At 41.5% G+C, this 18,493-nt stretch overlaps 1 protein-coding gene across 6 annotated transcripts in view; it reads left to right on the top strand.

Moving 5' to 3' along the window:
• Nucleotides 1-17,723, top strand: part of osbpl9 (oxysterol binding protein-like 9) — a 31,657-nt gene extending 13,934 nt beyond the window's left edge. For 2 of the 6 annotated variants that reach the window (XM_078790037.1, XM_078790042.1), the window contains 19 exons: nucleotides 3,700-3,795; nucleotides 5,175-5,222; nucleotides 6,468-6,497; nucleotides 6,590-6,640; nucleotides 6,993-7,031; nucleotides 10,700-10,793; nucleotides 12,145-12,249; nucleotides 12,479-12,638; nucleotides 12,718-12,830; nucleotides 12,896-13,014; nucleotides 13,122-13,207; nucleotides 13,654-14,009; nucleotides 14,599-14,709; nucleotides 14,790-14,853; nucleotides 14,923-15,063; nucleotides 15,136-15,214; nucleotides 15,780-15,871; nucleotides 15,935-16,070; nucleotides 16,446-17,723. In XM_078790037.1, coding sequence (XP_078646163.1) covers nucleotides 3,700-3,795; nucleotides 5,175-5,222; nucleotides 6,468-6,497; nucleotides 6,590-6,640; nucleotides 6,993-7,031; nucleotides 10,700-10,793; nucleotides 12,145-12,249; nucleotides 12,479-12,638; nucleotides 12,718-12,830; nucleotides 12,896-13,014; nucleotides 13,122-13,207; nucleotides 13,654-14,009; nucleotides 14,599-14,709; nucleotides 14,790-14,853; nucleotides 14,923-15,063; nucleotides 15,136-15,214; nucleotides 15,780-15,871; nucleotides 15,935-16,070; nucleotides 16,446-16,520 — 1,995 coding nt within the window. In that variant the 3' untranslated portion in view covers nucleotides 16,521-17,723. Of the gene's footprint in view, nucleotides 1-644; nucleotides 1,024-3,699; nucleotides 3,796-5,174; nucleotides 5,223-6,467; nucleotides 6,498-6,589; nucleotides 6,641-6,992; nucleotides 7,032-10,699; nucleotides 10,794-12,144; nucleotides 12,250-12,478; nucleotides 12,639-12,717; nucleotides 12,831-12,895; nucleotides 13,015-13,121; nucleotides 13,208-13,653; nucleotides 14,010-14,598; nucleotides 14,710-14,789; nucleotides 14,854-14,922; nucleotides 15,064-15,135; nucleotides 15,215-15,779; nucleotides 15,872-15,934; nucleotides 16,071-16,445 lie in introns of those variants that run through there. The other 4 variants (XM_078790039.1, XM_078790041.1, XM_078790040.1 and 1 more) reach the window with 4 other exon arrangements.
• The last annotated feature ends 770 nt before the right edge of the window (nucleotides 17,724-18,493 follow it).

Below are 18,493 nucleotides of genomic sequence, written 5' to 3'. Positions count from 1 at the left end.
TGACAATTAACAGTGTCAAAGTGCAATGCTTGAGGTCACCTTCATTAATCACTACTCCTGTCATTCATCATCAAAGGCTGAATTATGAAAAACAATATGTCGAAAGACAATGAGACTCATTAGCGGCCAACAACATTTAAATTGATATGTTAAGGGATTATTTAATTTTACAATAAGTGTTCTTATATTTGCCTGCTCTGTGTTCTTTTGTTTGGAAAGGACTTACGATTTTTATGTGTCTTGTTGGCTTTGTTTCAACAAAGTATTATCTTCAATTTTGGTTGTTGATGAATGTGCTTGTGTATCTTATGACCATACTATTTTTAATAATCCTTAGTAATACTGTTAAAACCAATTTTTGGTGCTGCCATCATCTAATTTTCCTATTTTCTATGCATTTATTGTCCTCAACTCTTTTGGTATCTCGGCCCTTTATTGCAAATGCTTCTGTGTATTGTTCAGCACACACACACACTTAACACGCTACTGTCGTTTGCATCATGTGACCCACTCCTACCAATCTCAGAGCTGCTTACTGCCGCTTGCTGGATCAACCAAACATCTGCCCCACCATCTGCCCTCAGCCAATAGGAGCAGGTGTTGATGCTTGCTTCAGTCAGCATTTGCTGCTGCTTCGTGTGTTTTCTCTCCTTTGCCTGCGTGAGAGGAAGTGTGCCTTTCCTGCCAGGGGAGGGTCCTGGATTAACTCGGCTCTGTCTGCCTCGTACTAAACGCCCTGCTGATAACAGATAAGACAGGATCAACTGTGGCTGCATGGCTAACTGGGTCTGAAGGTTGTTGCAGTTAATACTGTTGTCCTGTAGTGGAGAGCAGTGTTTGTTGTTCCTGCGAGAAGAAGGAGGAGGAGTGAGGAAGGACGCTAACCACCACACTAGGGGGTTTTATCGGCCGAAAATGAAAGTGCACAAGAGGCAGAGGAAACAACCCACGTCAGGTTTTAATGGCCTGATGGACAAGATGTGCATAGCTTAGCTCAGCATGTCTATTGGAGCGAGGCACCCTGTAAGTAAGACATACACACACTGCACCACAGCAACTTTAACACCTGCAGTGCGGTGCCAAGGCAGAAGCTTTTTTTTTTTTTTTTTGCCTTGGGTCATCCTGCGCGGAAAAACAAATATAAATTGTGAGGGCGGTGTTGTTTGTTGAGTCTGGTATGGTTATGAGTGTCACTTTGTAAGCTTCTCTAAAATATGTCCACTATGTGGCACACGGCCATGCAGTATCTCTTGTGAGAATTAGTGGGAGGGATTATATCATGGAACTGTGAAGACGGGAGCATGTGACATTTTTGGATGCCTCGGTAAAACATGCAATGTTGCTTACTGTGGGAAAACGGCAGCTTAGTATTTTTCAGTCACAGTTGTTAATGTCCAGTATAAAACAGTTATTTAATAGATGATTTTAGTAGGAGATAATCGGACAGAATGTTGTTTATTTTTGTGTTTGTTGTCCTGGAGTCATGCTGACAGTGAAAGCACCTTTGCTCCTTTTTGAGGAAGTTTGGCCAGTTGACCGCAGGCTTGGAGGTTGCGCTAAGGCAGACTTTGTTCTCCATAAAGCCAGTGTATTTTTTTTTACAAGTAGATCGCAGGCCTGCAGCGACATTTTGGCTCTTTATGGCTTTTCTTCACATCCCCAGGAGATTGTGTAGAGCAGGAGGAAAAGGCCCTTCAGGTCCACGATACAGTAGGACTGAGCGACAGAACAAAATCAGAACAGGCATATCAGCCCACAAGGTTTGATTAGAGCTTGATTTGATTCCATGTTGAGAGGTGCTGTGTTTTGTGTAGCTGCTTGCAGACTCAACAATCTCCTGTGTTGTTCATCCTGCGGAACTGCCTGCCTTGACATTAATGTATTGTCTTCTCCGAGTTGATTTTCTTTTTTTAGGGAAATCTCATCTTGTGTACACATTAATCTGCTTTTTCCTGTTTTTGCCATTGTGCTAACTGACTTGGTCTGGCTACATGGGTGAGCCCAGGCAAGGCATGGAATGACAATCAGACAGTATGATAACCTTGGGCAAAAATATGGTTTCACTCATTCACACATTCATTATAATTCCATCTCTAAAATATGTTCCACCCATCTTGTGTGCCGCTTATCTTCACGAGGGCCGCCGGAGTTGCTGGCGCCTATCCCAGCTGACTAGACAAACATTTACTTTCATACTTATGGGTAATTTTAGAGTTGCCACTTAACCTAACATGTAACATGGTGACAACATGCAAACTCCACATAGAGATGCCTCTTGGAGATTCTTCCAGATATCCTGGCTGTGTGATCCACATGTTAACCACTAGTCTACCATGCGGACATCTAAAATGGGTTATTTTGAAATATAGGAAAAAAAGTAAGTAAAAACAGCCATTTTAAACCAACAATGGTTGGCTCTTGTACCAAGCTCTTAGACTAGAACTGTCCTACATTATGTCACTGGTGCGTGCCCCACTTTAATCTTTGATCATGAACTGATGACGCCTGCTCAGATGAGAGGCGAAACGTCTTCTAAGACAACCTCAACAGTCCAGTTGCGATCGATTTGAATGCCCTGATAATACTGTGACCTGATGAATAAGAATATTCACAGGCAGTCATTTTTAAACCATGTAATAGAACACTGTGACAGTAGAACATACAGTCAAGGGTGTATCCCCGGACCAGGGTGGACACAAAGTGGGGATTGAGTCGCTGTTGACGGACTTCTGCTTATGGGCGTATCATACAACTTCTTGTCAAAAAATCCGAACTATCCCTATTTAATATATGCACGTGAACATGTGGACAATGTACTTAGTGTTCTGTGCTTACACATTAGTTTGATAGCTCCAAAGCCATGTGACATACAGACTAAATCAGTATGCAATGCAAAACTCTGAGGACAAACATCTTGCCACAACGGCTGCACATGTTGCTAACAAGGCAACTAATGTCACTGCTAGCTTTGCCACGATGGTTACATTGCCAAACATTGGTAACACGGTTCATGCCAGTGGTTTCAGCACATCAAAGCCCAGTTCCAACTGCGACGACTAACACAGGATATGACAAAGTATTTTCACGTAGTGTTCAAGCTGGACCTCCACTTTCTCTCATACGGCAGGAATGATATGATGGACAATTTAGTGGTGTTGAAACCATGACTTTTTCATACTGTGGTATACCTTGCACCCAGTAACTGGCCCATGCCTAGCCTAGACATATGCTCAATCTTCTCTGCCACTTGTCTGGTAATGGCCTTTTAATGGCTTTTGCTAAATTAAATTGCCCTTAACTTGATTGCTGTGTGCCTGTATTATGTCTGGATTTAATCAAGCAGCAATTACGGGCACCTCAGTAAATCTGCACACCCTGTCTTTTCTCAGTAGCTCTCATGTCTTGGTCACCTTGATTCACAGATTGAAGGCGGGAATGCTCAAATCCCAGTCACACTGACAGACCCGCTAGCCAGTTGTATAGGCAAGGCTGTAAACAATAGTTCTCATATGTGGACCAGTTGCTGGAAGTTTCTCCTGAACTGTTGATGTAACTGTTTGCCATGATGTGTGTATACAAAGCCTGCATGACCATGACACTCATTGCAGACATTACTCTGACTGGTAATTTTTACAAGCATAGTGGATTACTTACTTTTTGGGGGGCTTCACTAAATCAGTTTTGTTTTTCTTAACACAGGAGGCCGAGACAGGATTTGTACCCAGTGTCCAAGACTTTGACAGAAAACTCGCAGAAGCTGACGCCTACCTACAGATTTTGATTGACCAGTTAAAGGTAGAACGGCAGGACGTGCTTACCTCACTGGTGCTCTATGCAGTGTATCACACTTAGCTGTTTCCTTATATTAGCTATATTGTAACTACTTCACAGCCTACGGGCCAGATATAGCATTTTAATCTAGCCAACTGAACATTTCCAGATTGTATTTGTTTGTCACCTTTAACATCAAAGCTGTAGCCAACAATAGGATTTACATGGATTTTTCTGACTGCCTCAAGTATTGAATAATATAAATAATTTCAATGGTTTCTGAAACTAGAGACCGTGCTTTCCAGTGATGTATGATGTATGTCATTGCGGTATCATAAGGACTATGGCACGGCAGCTCCTGGAAGATGTTTAAATTTGTCCTGAAAAGAGGGACCCAAGCACCAATAGCAGATTGTATGGCATTTTTACAGCTGAAATATGACATAATTCCAGGTCGGCTGTCAAAATTAGAGGCTTCCAACTCGAGACTCAACACTGCAGCATTAAATCCTGATTTGAGCATTTGTACGCTGAATCTTGTAAACAATGACACAGCTCACAGTTCCTGTGATGCTTAGAGTGCACGTTCAGGAAGTAGTGAATTGGAGTCGTGAAGTGGATGATCATTACCTTTTGAAATCTCATACAGCGATCATGTTTTGATCTGACAAATCTTAAGTAAGTTTGATCAAATGTAGAATTACTACAGCTTCTGCTTGGACGACGGCAGCTGTTGGACTCTGATGGGAAGAAAAGTGTCTCGCGTCTCACCCATTGTAGCTAACGAGTGTAGGTCGGGTTGCAAGATTTATAGTGTATCTTTCTGTATAAATATTCCATGTCACAACTTGGACAGCGCCGGCTTAGACAAGTACAGCCTATGTGTAACCATATATACACATATATTTCTTAGTGCGGCTTCTGAATTACAAACAATGGCATGAATCGGTCCTTTTCTGTAGCTGGTCCACGCTCTGGAATGTCTTACCTATTGAATTGGACCATCACAGACTTGCATTTGTTTAAGGCAAAACTTCAGACTAATTTGTTCCAAACTGCATTTGGCACATAAGAAAATTGTCACACTTATTTATTTTTACATTTTCTTTTAATTCCTGTTGTTTATTCTTTTATTTTAGTCTTCTTGTGTTATTTCACTGTTTTTCTTGCACTGTTGTACAGCGCTTTAGTTCAGCTACAGCCAATGTAACAGTCTATATAAATAAAGTTTGATTTTGATTATTATTTTGATTACAATCAGGGCACTCAGTTGTCCAGAATTGAAGTAATTAGATAGTGGTATATATTTGTGAACATCCGGCACAGTATGTTACATTAGCACAAAGAGCAGCATCAATCAGTCACTGCCTTTTCTCATCATGTTTTCTATCCATTTCTAACAGCTATTTGATGACAAGATCAAGGACTGCAAAGACGATGAATCACGCAAAGTGAGTACTGTGCACTGTTTTTGTGTCTAAACTGTCTCAGTTCTGGTCACCAAGCATTACGAGATGCAGTGTAATGGGCTCCACACATGGGAGGTGACTAACAACTGCAATTGGTGAAACTCATCGCCAACACATACGAAACCCTTCACATGGGAGGTGACAAGCAGCTGTGGCGACACCAGTGAGCAACGCACTCACAACCACAGCGAATTCTGAGTTACCATAACATGAACAAATGCTGGTATTCAGAACTCACGTTTTCTATTTCACAATGCATTTATGTCTCATCTTCTCACATTATTAACTGAAAACTGAAAAACTGAGTGTAAAGCTGGTTTATCTACCTCTGCTGGGTCGTTCCAGCCGCATGCGGTGCCTTCTGAAGCACAGATACAGCCGACTTCTTCTTCTGTGCCCGGAGAGATGGTGTGATATCAGTGTTCACAACGGCTGTTTCAAGCGTGGCGCAAATGCTCACACGTCACACATCATCCGGAGCCGCAGAACACAATGAAAGTTCCTCCCCCTATACAGCATGCCCCCAAATCCGTACTGAGGTGATACTCATCCCCAAATTTTACCCACACTTGCAAGTACAGCAGGTTGGAACCGGGGCTTTATAGCCGCTGCATGACGATGATCACATCGCGAGCCTCAAACTCGCCACACACTGCCAAGTGTTCGGCCCCAGAAGTCGCACCAATCTAAAGCTTTTCAAAGCGCCACCACGGTGAGGCACGTTTTGGGGTGCAAAACTTAGTCACTCTCTCAAGACAGGAAGTCCCACACACGGCACACATGTATGTTCTAAATGCTGCAGCGGAGGCGGAGCTGATAGGCGCAGGGGATCGGAGGAGAGGATCACCGTTTTAAAGAAAGTATCGGCCTATGTCAATATCGTCCTTTTTTCATTGGTATCGGCCGTTACCGATCTGTGGCCCATTGATTGGAGCACCACTAATATGTATACGAGTATATACAGTATGAATATATGAAAACTCAGCGAACAGTTGACCGCATTGATTCAGTTTTTTTTTTTTTTTAAGTAATGGTTATGTTTGATTTAATTGAAAATTGTTATCACCAGAACGTTGCACAATGTTTACTGGCTTTATTTTTGGAACCTATCAACAGCCTCTAGCACATTTCCAAGGTCAAAGGAACACTCCTATTGTCAGTAACAGAGTCAGAAATGTAACATGTTGACTGCAAGCAAACTCATTAATTTTCCTTTTTGTTTTTCAGAAAATAGACCATTTGAAAGAGACTACTTGTGTAAGTTGGAACTTGACACACTTTCCTTCCTGCTTTTCAGTTTTGAAGTCAGTTCCTGCTTATTTATTTCATTCCTGTGTTGGTGTTTTCAGAGTATGGTAGAGTCCATCAAACACTGTATTGTTCTGCTGCAAATTGCCAAGGTAGGTGTGATATCTTTGCCCGCATGCTGTTGTGTGTAATCATCATGTGACCATATGTGTTGACTGTTGGCTGTCTCTTATTTCTGGGGTAGTTCCCAGCTCATGTCTGCTACTTGTGTCAACGGCCAATGAGGATGTAGCCCAGTCATCATTTCATCACATGTCCGATTCTACTTTTGAACATTTGTAAAACTACATTAAACTGTTTATAATAGTTCTTTCCACTCGTTCCTGTATGAAAACTATTGATTTAGTAATGTGATGAAAAGAATACTTAACGTGGCAAGTTGGTAAATTATGTAGTCATGACAGCAAAGCAAATAGTCTAACATTGTCTTCTTAAAATTTTAAGGACCAAAGTAACGAACAGCAACACGCAAACGGACTTATAGTAAGTTTGACATTCTTTGTCATGGCAAGGACTGAAAACAAACAACTGCTAACTTTTCTTTTCCCGCTTGATTCACTTCACACTGTAGGAAAGCGGTTCCAATGAAATCTCTTTTTTTTAGTGCATGCAGTCTGATAATGGAGATTTGTATCCATCTCAAGCTTTTCTCTCACATCTGCCACTATTTCCTCTTGATCTTTTAAAACAACTTCCTGATTTCATCTGATTTTAGTCTTTTTAGCAGTGGTTGGGAACTATTCTTTATCAGTGTGACTGTATGTGTTAAAAGCTGTGTTACAGTAAATGTGCATTGTGTGTTCATACTTGACTTTGCTTGTATGAGAATGTTGCTATTCATGTCACCCATTCAACCTTCCACAACAAATTCACCATTGATTTATCTTGCGTACACACTGCCTGCTTATTGATCCATCGGACACTAATAGCTGGGCATATTCTATCTAGTACTAGTACTAGTAGTCTGTGATGTATTTACTCTTTTCTGAAGCCATAATGGACTACTAGGATGTAAAACTGTTTGCATGTCCACATTTGGGAACAGTGACTTCCTCATTTGTGATTTGAGAACCGGAGGCCACTGTTCTCCATGTGCACGTTGAATAATGCTTCTTCTAATGCTAAAACTTTTCACCAATAATTCATGGCTGCCATTGGTTGCACTTGAAATTCAGTAAGCTGTTCAGAAAAGCAAATATTACAAGATGACTTTCATGCAATTGGAATCTTGCATTAAGGAAATCAGTGCTGATGCTCGAATCCCACCAGGGAAAACCGTTTACTTGCTTATGTTGCTCTTATATCATGGACTTAATCTCACAGACATTACATACAGCATTACTGATAATGGGACAGTGTGTGCTCTCTTTAAATCTACATGCACATTTCACACGCCATAAGCTGTGTGCTAAATATACATTTTTAGGGCTTTATAACGGTTTAAGCGTCTGTCACATCCATCCTCTAATATGCATGTGTGCTTGATGCATTGCTTATCCACTAAGTTTAAACTTCTGGAAACCCCCGCTGAATGTATTATTGATCATTTCCACTGAGTATGGAAGAAACCGTTTCCGTGTCTATTATTGGTCTCGCTTTTGCTTCATTCTTCATATGGTAGAAGGCTTGGAGTATTGAAAAATTATGACCTCTCTGTTCCAGCTTTAATAGAGTTTTGAGAGCTTCACTAATAAAACAAAAAAACAATAAATAAAAGCAATTTTTAAAAAAACAATGCCCAGGTTAACCTGTGTTAAAAGCCCGACAGTAAAAGTAAGATTTCTGTAAGGATTTAAAATGCTCCGGTGATTGTGCAGATCTTATGTTAAGAGGCAAGCTATTCCAAAGTCTCTGACCTGCAACAGAGCAGGCCCTATGACCTCGAGATTTAAGATTAGATTGAGGCATGGTTAAAAGGAGCCGTGAGCTGGACCTCATAGTTCTGGTAGGAACATAAACAGTCAATAAGTCAGATAAGTATGAGGGAGCGTAACCCATTTAGTGATTTAAAAACCAAGAGCAGAATTTTGAACTGGATCCTGTAAGTAACAGGTAACCAGTGCAAAGAGAGGCGGATTGAGGTTACATGTTCCCGTCTCTTGATATCAGTTAACAGGCGACAGGTAGGTAGATTACACTGGAAGGTAGTAATGTTTATACGTTTTCCAACTATCTCAATTTAAAAGAACCATCTAAAACCATGCCAAGGTATATGGTTGGCAGTATGAAGATGATGAGCCAAGCACACTGTCCACACCATCTAAAAGACCTGGATTGCCAAAAAAAATTTCCTCATTAAGCTTAAGGAAATTCAGAGACAACTACTGCATGATATCGGCAGTTCAAAATGGCAAAAAAGGAGTTTGTACCTGATTTCAAAGGCAGAGCAAACAAGGCTGGACCCAAATTGGAGCCATGAGGCACACCAGAACTAAGCTTGACCATAGTGACAGAAAAGGACCTACCAGATAAATAGGAGTGAAACCACTGGAGAACAGTTCCTTTACAACCTACATATAGGTCCAAACGACAAGAGGATATCATGGTTGACGGCATGTACGTATGTATGTACTGGCTGCTGATAAGTCTAACAATAAAAGGACAGCAGAGCTACCAGAACCGTAATCATTAAAAACCCTTGGTGCAGTCTCAGTGCTATGCCGCAATTTAAAACCAGATTGACATTTTTCAGAAATACCAGTCGTATTAAGGTAGGCCTGCAACTGAGTAAACATCCACCTCCAACACCTTAGAAAGAACGGGGTGCTTAGAAATTCGACAGAATATCCGGGGCCAAATTGAGCGGCTGCACTATAGCCTGTTTAAAACATGGAGGGACACAACCTGAACCAAGAGAGGCATTAATTAGCCTCATAATACAAGGCCCAATGGTAATAAAAACATCCTTTAGCAGATTAGGTGGGAGACAATCCAAGGGGCCATATGACGGTCTTCCATCATGCACCACCTGTGATCATTCAAACTGCTCAAAAACAGCTTGACACACACAAGGACCACAGGGGCGAACAGCAGAAGATGTTAGAACATAGGATCAAATAGCTGAAACCTTGTCAGTGAAACACACCAAAAACTGGTCACAGATACTTGATGGAAGGCACCATGCCAACTTTGTTGCAGGGTTTCACAATGCGATTAAGCACATTTAAAAAGAACACGAGGCCTGTGGCTATTAACAGACACGAGGTTTGACATGAACTGAGACTTTGCAGTCTTGACAGCTTGCTGATGATTAGCGAAGCATTGTCTTGGTATAGGCAACATCTCTCAGCACGTCTGCATTCTTGTCTGAGTTCTTATTCAACCGCGACTCGGACACAACTTTAGCTCACTTAATCCTGAAGGGCACAATCAAGTCCAGAACATCCGTCCAAGTTGAGTTAAAATGATCAGCCAAGTCCATAACACTCTCGGAACAAGAGTTAAGCAGTCCAGTGTCATTGAAAGCAACAGCAAATTGTGACGCTGTTAGGGCGTTGAGGGTCCTCCCGCTGCGTTGTGGAACAAGGGGATGGATGGATGGATGTAGTTTGGGTCTATTTCTACAAGAAGGTTCACATGTTGTCAGTGCTTCTGTCTGCTTACTGCACGGACTTATCGTGATGGTGATGGTGACGGTGACAGTGATGATGGCTGTATCCTGCAGAGTAGAATGTCCCAGCTGGTGTTCACTATCGGGATGTCGACATGTAAACGATTTTAGCCTGAAGTTGATTAGCTTTATTTAGATTGGTTGGGAGGTTGTTCACAGTTCAAGAGACACTATTGGTTAATGTGCACAGCTACTGCTGGATGGTATAATATTGATCTGATTCATGACATCTGGTAATGTCACTCTTTCCAGGAAGTGAAGTCAAAGGGAATTGATTTGGCCTTGCAGGACAGAGGCAGTGCATATTTTATATCATGGTTTTGGTTTCTACATGACTGTATCATTAGGCTGATCCATTGTCATAATATACAGTAAGTTTCCTTGTAACTTATCGACCGTCTATAGTTTTCTTCTAAAGTTTCCTTTTATTGACGGAGCCTGGGTAAGCAGGCAGTGGTACAGTTACTGATCATAGCAGATGGTCAGGTGCATGTCCATGCTGTGTAACATTGATGGCCAAACTGCATTTGTTTTGCTTCAGAGCACCATCAACCCAGTGGATGGGATCTACCAGCCCCCTCTGGACACTCCAGTAGCCAACGCCACAATGCCAACACAGACCACTCTACCCACAGGTAGTGCACATTGTTTCCATACCTCATGCTTTACGTTTAAACATGTTTAATAGCGTTTCTATTTACCTTATGTTGACATAGACACTACACAGAATGCACTGTTGACTTCTCTATCATCTGGCCTGGGAAGATAAAGAATATGCATTAATTAAGTATGCATTAAAATAGGATTCTTGTCGTAAGAAACAACACTGTATAAGAATAAAGTAACAATGTAGTAAGTAGCAGAAGTACTCTTGATGCAAATCTGGAAAACAATGTTTTATTTCTTGGAAATGGTAACGCTGAGCCAAAATGCAATAGAAATAAATGAAAATGAACTACGTACATTGTCGCATATACAGTACAGAGGAACCTTGGTTAGCATCAATCTGTTCCAGAAGCACCAAAATGAACAAAGTCAGTTTTTCCCATTTGGAAAAAAATTATTTTGTCCAATTAATTTTTTTCAGATGTTTTACAATTACAATTTAACATACTGAAAACTATTAAAATTGCATATACATTTATATAAATGAAGAATGAAAGGGATAAATGAACATCACTTTTACTGTGATAGAAGAGGTGATTGTTGCCAGACGGCGATGTGGCAACAAGATCCACTCTTTGCTTGTTGTTATTTCTTCACCTTCTTTTTCATATGCTGGCACTTGCAACTTTGTTTGGCTCCTTGTGGGTTATTTTGCAACAGTGATCAAAAGAAAAGCAGAAACCTTTGGTGTAACTACGTTGGTTAGCAAAGCAGAGTCAACTGCTGATGGCATCTGTGATCGCATCATTGACAAGCGACGGAGCTGACATTTCTGTTTCCACGTATTGGCAAGCTAATAGGCACACACAGACTCCCGCCATATTGTATTGTAACTGGAAAATGTGCAAAAACCAGGGCACATTTTTGACATTAACCAAAAAACACGCTAACCAGGAGGTCACTGGAATAGAAATAGCCAGATGTCATACAGTTATTAAAAGATAAGGAAGGTGAGATTTGTTCTCTCTTTAAATGACTCATCTCTCATCCAAAATTTCCTCAGCATGCTAAAACCACCCAAAAAAGTTTTTATTTCAGATAGATGCACGTGATTAGATCGGCTGCTAATATAGTGTGAATTTCTCTTGGAGATGAATAAAACATCTATCTATGTATCTATCTATCTATTGGATGACACTATTGAGAACATTCTAAGCAAGATGTCTATTTTGGGCAAATGACTGTGACCAGACTTAAAAATGCTGAAGACCTCAAAGTAGGCCTTTGTAATTTCAGTCTCTGAATAGACTGTAATCCCTCACATAGGACCCGTCTGTCTGAGAATGTTTAACATTCTTCTTTTATTTTATTGTGCAAAAGATACTTCTCAGGTGTGTAAATCGGACCAGCGACCCTCAACATTACCTGTTGGTCCTGTTGTCACAGTGATGGGTAGTCTGCAGACCCCAACTCCCAATAGCACAGGTGACTTCATATTTTTTGCACAGTCAAGCATGAAACAAATTCTGAAATAAGTGAGAGAAATGATAATGACGTTACATTACTTCTACGACTGCATTGTTTGATGTGTCAGTCAGTGAAAAGCACAAGTTTGTGCTCTGCAAAGGACTTTGTAATGATGCATGACAACGCATCAGTCTCTGTGACCTCCCGACTTTATACTTGCTAACATTCTCCCTTGCTGTTCTGTCAGGGAGCGGGCCATCGGGCCCCAACAGCGGCGTCACCTCCCCAGCTCACATCCCCCTCCCCTCGCACTCAGTCCCAGACTTCTCGTATTCGTCCAGCGAGGATGAATTCTATGACGCAGACGAATTCTACCAGAGCACCACCTCCCCCAAACACTGCATGAAGTGAGTCTCATTGATACGGAAGACGGCTACGTCAGTTGAGTGACGACTTATTCTCTGTGCCTGACACTTTTCCCCTCAGTCCCTCAGGGCCCCCAGCTGCCTCCGCTCTCAATAATGAAGAAACAACGTTGAAAAGACCGGACACAACAGAGTCCCTCAACTCATCCATGTCAAATGGCACCACGGATGCAGGTGAAAAGACAAACATGACGCACACGTTTTTGTTTTGTCTTTGCTAAGTCTGTGACTGTGCTCAGATCCATTTGATACCCATGACGATCGTGATGATGAAGGTGAGGGGGAGTCGGTGGAGGAGCACAAAAGTGTCATCATGCATCTGCTTTCCCAAGTCCGTTTGGGCATGGATCTCACCAAGGTAACCTGCCTGTTCCTCCCCATAGGAGTCTGTGTCGTTACCTTTTTGTTCAAGCATGAACTCACCACTAACATTTGTGGACTGTTTGTCTCCATCCTAATTCACAGGTGGTGCTGCCTACTTTCATACTAGAAAGGAGATCATTGTTAGAAATGTATGCTGACTTCTTTGCACATCCCGACTTATTTGTAAGGTAACCATCTTTTAACTCCTTCCATTTGTTGTGGTCCACTGATACAGTACAGTTTAGCTCAGTACAGTGCAATACAGAAATGTGGGTTGTTTCCTTTGTCAAATCTCCTGACGGGTACCAAAACACCCATATTCTCCAAAATGTTGGGTGTGGGGTATAAAATATAAATAAAAGTATCTATGAAGTATATAAGTGCATCCAGAAAATGTTCTTCAGTTTTTCTACATTTTGTAATGTTAGCTTATTCCAAAATAAATCTCCCTCTGCACATAGCATCCCATAATGACAACACAAAGAAGTTTTTTTTCTTTTTTGTCTTACCTACACACCCTACCACCTCATCAATCCTCTAGTCCAAATTGTACTGCTGAACCAAACTGTATCTATGGTTGGAAAAGAATCATTCAAGGTACTTGAAATTAACTTAATTATTTGGTTTCTTCTAGTATCGCAGAGCAGCCGGAGCCCCGTGAGCGCATGGTCCAGGTGGTCAAATGGTACCTCTCTGCCTTCCACGCGGGAAGGAAAGGATCGGTGGCCAAGAAGCCTTATAATCCCATACTGGGAGAGGTCTTTTTCTGCCACTGGGACCTGCCTTGCCAGACTGAGGAGCCAGCTACACACATGGTGAGGTCACATCCACTACCACCACCTATACTTGAAGCTATATTTTATTCAGTGGTCTGTTCTCAAGTCTCTATTCCTCCTCCTCTGCAGGACACGCAATCAGAAGGTCCCGTTCCATGGTCTTCAGCAAACAGTATCAGTTTTGTGGCAGAGCAGGTCTCTCATCACCCACCCAGTGAGTGGCGTTCTTATATGGCCAAATACACTGTAACACTGTCTGTTCAGCAATGCTGCTTGATGTCCTAGTTGTAAGGGGGAGGGTACACAGTGCACTCCAGAAGTAATGGAACAATGAATTTGACATCAAAGGGGGAATACGGGACCCAAGAGCAACATTTCAGCTTTTACTTCCAGGTATTGATGTCTGGATCGGTTGCACAACTTAGAAGGTAGCACTTTTTCATAATTCCGCTATGTCGCAAGTGTAGATGAGCCTTGGAAAGCGGAAGGCGATGGATTTATGTGCGTGCATTATTTGTCCTTGTATAGTTTGGTGCGTGGTTTCATCTGCCTGTTTACACACACAAGCGTTCCCTGTGTATTACATAGTTTTCACCCTATCTGACTGTAGCCAATACGGTGTGGATGTGACTGTTTTTCAGCCTACCAAAAAATATCTAAAAATCATTCCCATGTAGACGGGGCCTGAGTTTGACACTCCTGCACTATTGGCAACATGAGCTAGCAAGTTTCATACAGTCCTTTCATGCCCTTTTTTGTGTGGTGCCCAACATAAGTACGTTTACTGTTTCCTCTTTCTGCAGTTTCTGCATTTTATGCAGAGTGTTCAAGTAAGAAGATCCAGTTCAATGCTCACATCTGGACCAAGTCTAAGTTCCTGGGCATGTCCATAGGTGTTTATAATATTGGCCAAGGTATGTCCATTCTGCACGTTTAATGCTCATATTTCTCTTTTGGCTTCTTGTCGTGCTAATTCATGACCTCCTCCATACAGGCTGTGTATCATGTTTAGAGCATGATGAACATTACATCCTCACCTTCCCGAACGGATATGGCAGGTGTGTGACTCTCTCACAATCTCTCCTATCATCAATGCACGTTTGACTGACCTTAACGCATCTGTGCAGGTCCATTCTGACTGTGCCCTGGGTGGAGCTGGGTGGGGAGTGCAACATCTCGTGCTCCAAAACGGGCTACAGTGCAAACATCGTGTTCCACACCAAACCATTCTATGGCGGCAAGAAGCACAGAATCACAGCTGACATTTTGTAAGGAGAATGATTTATTCTCTGCTATTCTCTGGTATTTTTAATAACACCATGACATTCTTTATTTTGCAGTGCGCCCAATGATAAGAAGTCTTTCTGCTCTGTTGAAGGGGAATGGAACGGAGTGATGTATGCCAAGTGGGCCACTGGAGTGAGTTCTCGCTCAGGCTTTAATTAGACAATTCTGTCAAAATGCATTTATTGTGTGACTGCTGAGAGATGACGAGTATTCAAGCTTCCAATGTGTGCCATAAAAATTATATAGCTCAACGCAAACCCACTGGAATACGAGGGCCCAGTGACAAATAATGTTGTGGTATTAACAGAAACATACTAATACCCCTTTTCTGATGCTACCTCAACTCAACACAGCTTTTCTCATTACTGATGCTTTTCTGTTGACAAAACCAGGTACTATAGGGTACTATTTCTAATATCTGTTCATCCAGATTTCTAAGCATAACGAGCCAATACAATGCGAGTGATGTAAATTACAACTGGTCGCCTTTTGTTTGAGCACATTTATTATGACTGCATTCTTGTAACATTTAGCATTCACTATACAGTCCATGGCTAGAAGTAACAAATACTAAAATAACCAGTAAGTTCTTCCATTTGTTGAAATTGCAGCTTGCAGTCGGCATATCTCAGCATTTTCACACAATGTAAGAAATTCCCTGCAAATATGAAAGTCTGAATATGAAATGTATTGTAAGGAGAACACAACGTTTATCGACACTAAGAGGATGGGTATCATTAAGAAGAAAGTGAGGAAGCTGGAAGACCAGCTGACGTACGAGTCTCGAAGGTGAGGCATTTTGATGCTCTGAAACCTGACTGGTGACGTTAACCTTTCCCACCCCCGTGGCAGATTGTGGAGAGATGTGACGCTGAACCTGAAGCTCAAAGACATCGACGCTGCAACAGAAGCAAAACACCGGCTGGAGGAGAAGCAGAGAGTGGAAGCCAGAGAGAGAAAGGAGAACGAGCAACAGTGGGAGACCAGGGTGAGGGCGGCGGCCTTTTTTCAACCACCAGAGTTAGAATTTCTATATTTAACCCCTGAATGTTCTGAACTCCTGTTTTCCCTGCCAGTCTTGCAAAGGTTAGAATAATTCTCCCTGCAGAAGCTTTCATAGTGGAATTCTGCTTGCATGTAGCTCAACTTCCTTTAATTGACATCATGTTCTTCATCACAAATGAATAGAGACTGAATTAACAGCGCCTTTGCTGGTTGCAGCCAAGTAGTGCACTGCATCACATCATTCTTAATCAAACTGATCAGTTGTTATGCCTATCCTTATTTAGAATATTGCAAAACATGATGATGGAGGCACTGTGAAGTATCCAGTATAATCATTTCCTCTGTATTTCCTCTGCAGCTGTTCCACGAGGATGGAGAATGCTGGGTATACGACGAGCCACTATTAAAGAGACTTGCTTCTCCAAGGCACTGAATGGAGTGACACAATACAAAAATACACACACACACACACATACATGCATTAAGATAACGCACACGCTGCAGAGTCTTCATAAGAACTCTTTTGCAAAAACCACTTATTCTCCAAGCCTTTGACTGACTGCTGATGGCTTTGTGTACACAGCTTTGCATTCAACTGTAAAACAATGGCAATGAATGATATTAAATGGAAAGACCTAAAGCTCTACCAAGACCATTTAATAACTCCTTACATGCGCCCGCCCCCTGGTGGTGATTTTTGCCAACGCGCCCCAGCTGCGAGACCACGCCCTTCAATTCTGTTTTTTTGTTTTTTTTGTAGGGTCTTGCAATTGAATAACAACCTTTACAAATGTAAAACAGAGCTTGACATCTCAGGGAATCTGGCGACTGAAGAAAGCAAGCCACAGCCCCCTGCAAATGTCTGACAGCCTTATCGGTATTTTTATGATGGTGGAATGGATTAACCTTAACTGGGCAGGGAGGACATTCCCTGCTTGCCTGCAACTAGTTATATAGCTTGTTTATATATATATATATATATATACAAATAGATATACATATGAGACGTGTGTGTATATATATATTGTCATTTTTTTAACTTTGTTTATTTTTCTTTTTGGCAATAGTGTAAAATAAGAGCATAATGAAACATCACGTCTCCAATGGTCATGTTTGCTCCCAACTCCAGATAGTTTGTCATTGTCTCCAGTGTGATTATACACAGTAAAGCCCCACAGAAGCCATATAGCATCCAATGGAATATAATATGCAATCTAGTGGTCATCAATGCTTTTGAAGAGCAGGCTGACGGGACTTTCATGTGCACACAGAACAAAATCAATATTTTTTTCTGTTACCTGGAAGCATTTATGAACAAACTTTTTGTGGGTTTTTTGTTATTCTTCCTGACCACTTGTCCATGTTGAGGATGTTTTTTTTTCATTTAATCACCTTGCTTAGGGGAAGAGAGGGGTGTAAACGACCAAAAAACAAAAGTGTGCGATCGCCTCTGCTGTTTTTTGTCGTGCTGCTAGTTTTCTTTCCATAAGAGCCACTCTGGAGGGTCTACTACTACTCTTCACCTCAGCTTTTTTCTTCCTTTTTTCAAAGTGTTATTCATTCCTTTATTTTACAGTGACATAGAAGTTGGATCAAAGTGCAATGGATGAGATACAATAAACAAATTTCACTTGAATATGCCAGGGAAAATGTGGTGCTTAATTTGAGATGTATTTGCTTCAGTATGAAGACCATACGATTAGTTGTAATGATAACCCACTCAGAAGTACGTACACCTTATGGACAATATTATAGAAATTAAACTTCTATAACTTATATAATATAAATATATTAAATATAAATATAATTTAGACCAGTAGTTCTCAACTGGTGGGGTCAGGAGCATTTTCAGTGGGTGACCCAATGTCTGTGAATGCACATAACATTTGTCTGTGCTGTTCACTTACATCGCCACGAGGTGCAAGCCATGCTTCTGGGCGACTTTGTCAAGCTTGAATAGGAGAGGAAGAACATTTTGAGTAGTCAGTGTACAGCTTGTGTAGCACTCTACATTTACTTGCCACAAAGTACGATTGGATTGAGGTCCAGGCGCTGGGCCACTCTACACTTTGTTCTCATGATCATTGCCACCCCACAAGCTGAAATCTGATAAAAACCAGACCAAGGTCTATTGATGGTCATGCTATACTTCTCAACTTTTCTCACAAATGCACCAATGGTTGTTACTTTCATACCCAGCATCTTGCTAATGTTTTTGAAGCCCATTCCAGATTTGTGCAGGTTAACAATCCTGTCTCTGAGGTCCTGAGAGAACTCTTTGGTCTTACCCATGTTGGAGAGTTTGGAATCTGTCTGATTCTGTGAATAGGTGTCTTTCATATATGTGATTGGTGAGAACAGGTGTCTTCAATTCAGTTAACAGGTTGATTGGAAATGTCTAACTGG

This window comes from Doryrhamphus excisus, linkage group LG4, assembly GCF_037039965.1.
Source record: "Doryrhamphus excisus strain RoL-2023G ecotype Guam linkage group LG4, RoL_Dexc_Guam_v1.1, whole genome shotgun sequence".
Lineage (NCBI taxonomy): Eukaryota > Metazoa > Chordata > Actinopteri > Syngnathiformes > Syngnathidae > Doryrhamphus > Doryrhamphus excisus.
The sequence above is the reverse complement of the archived record's forward strand: the minus strand, read 5'-3'. Positions and strand labels throughout refer to the sequence as shown.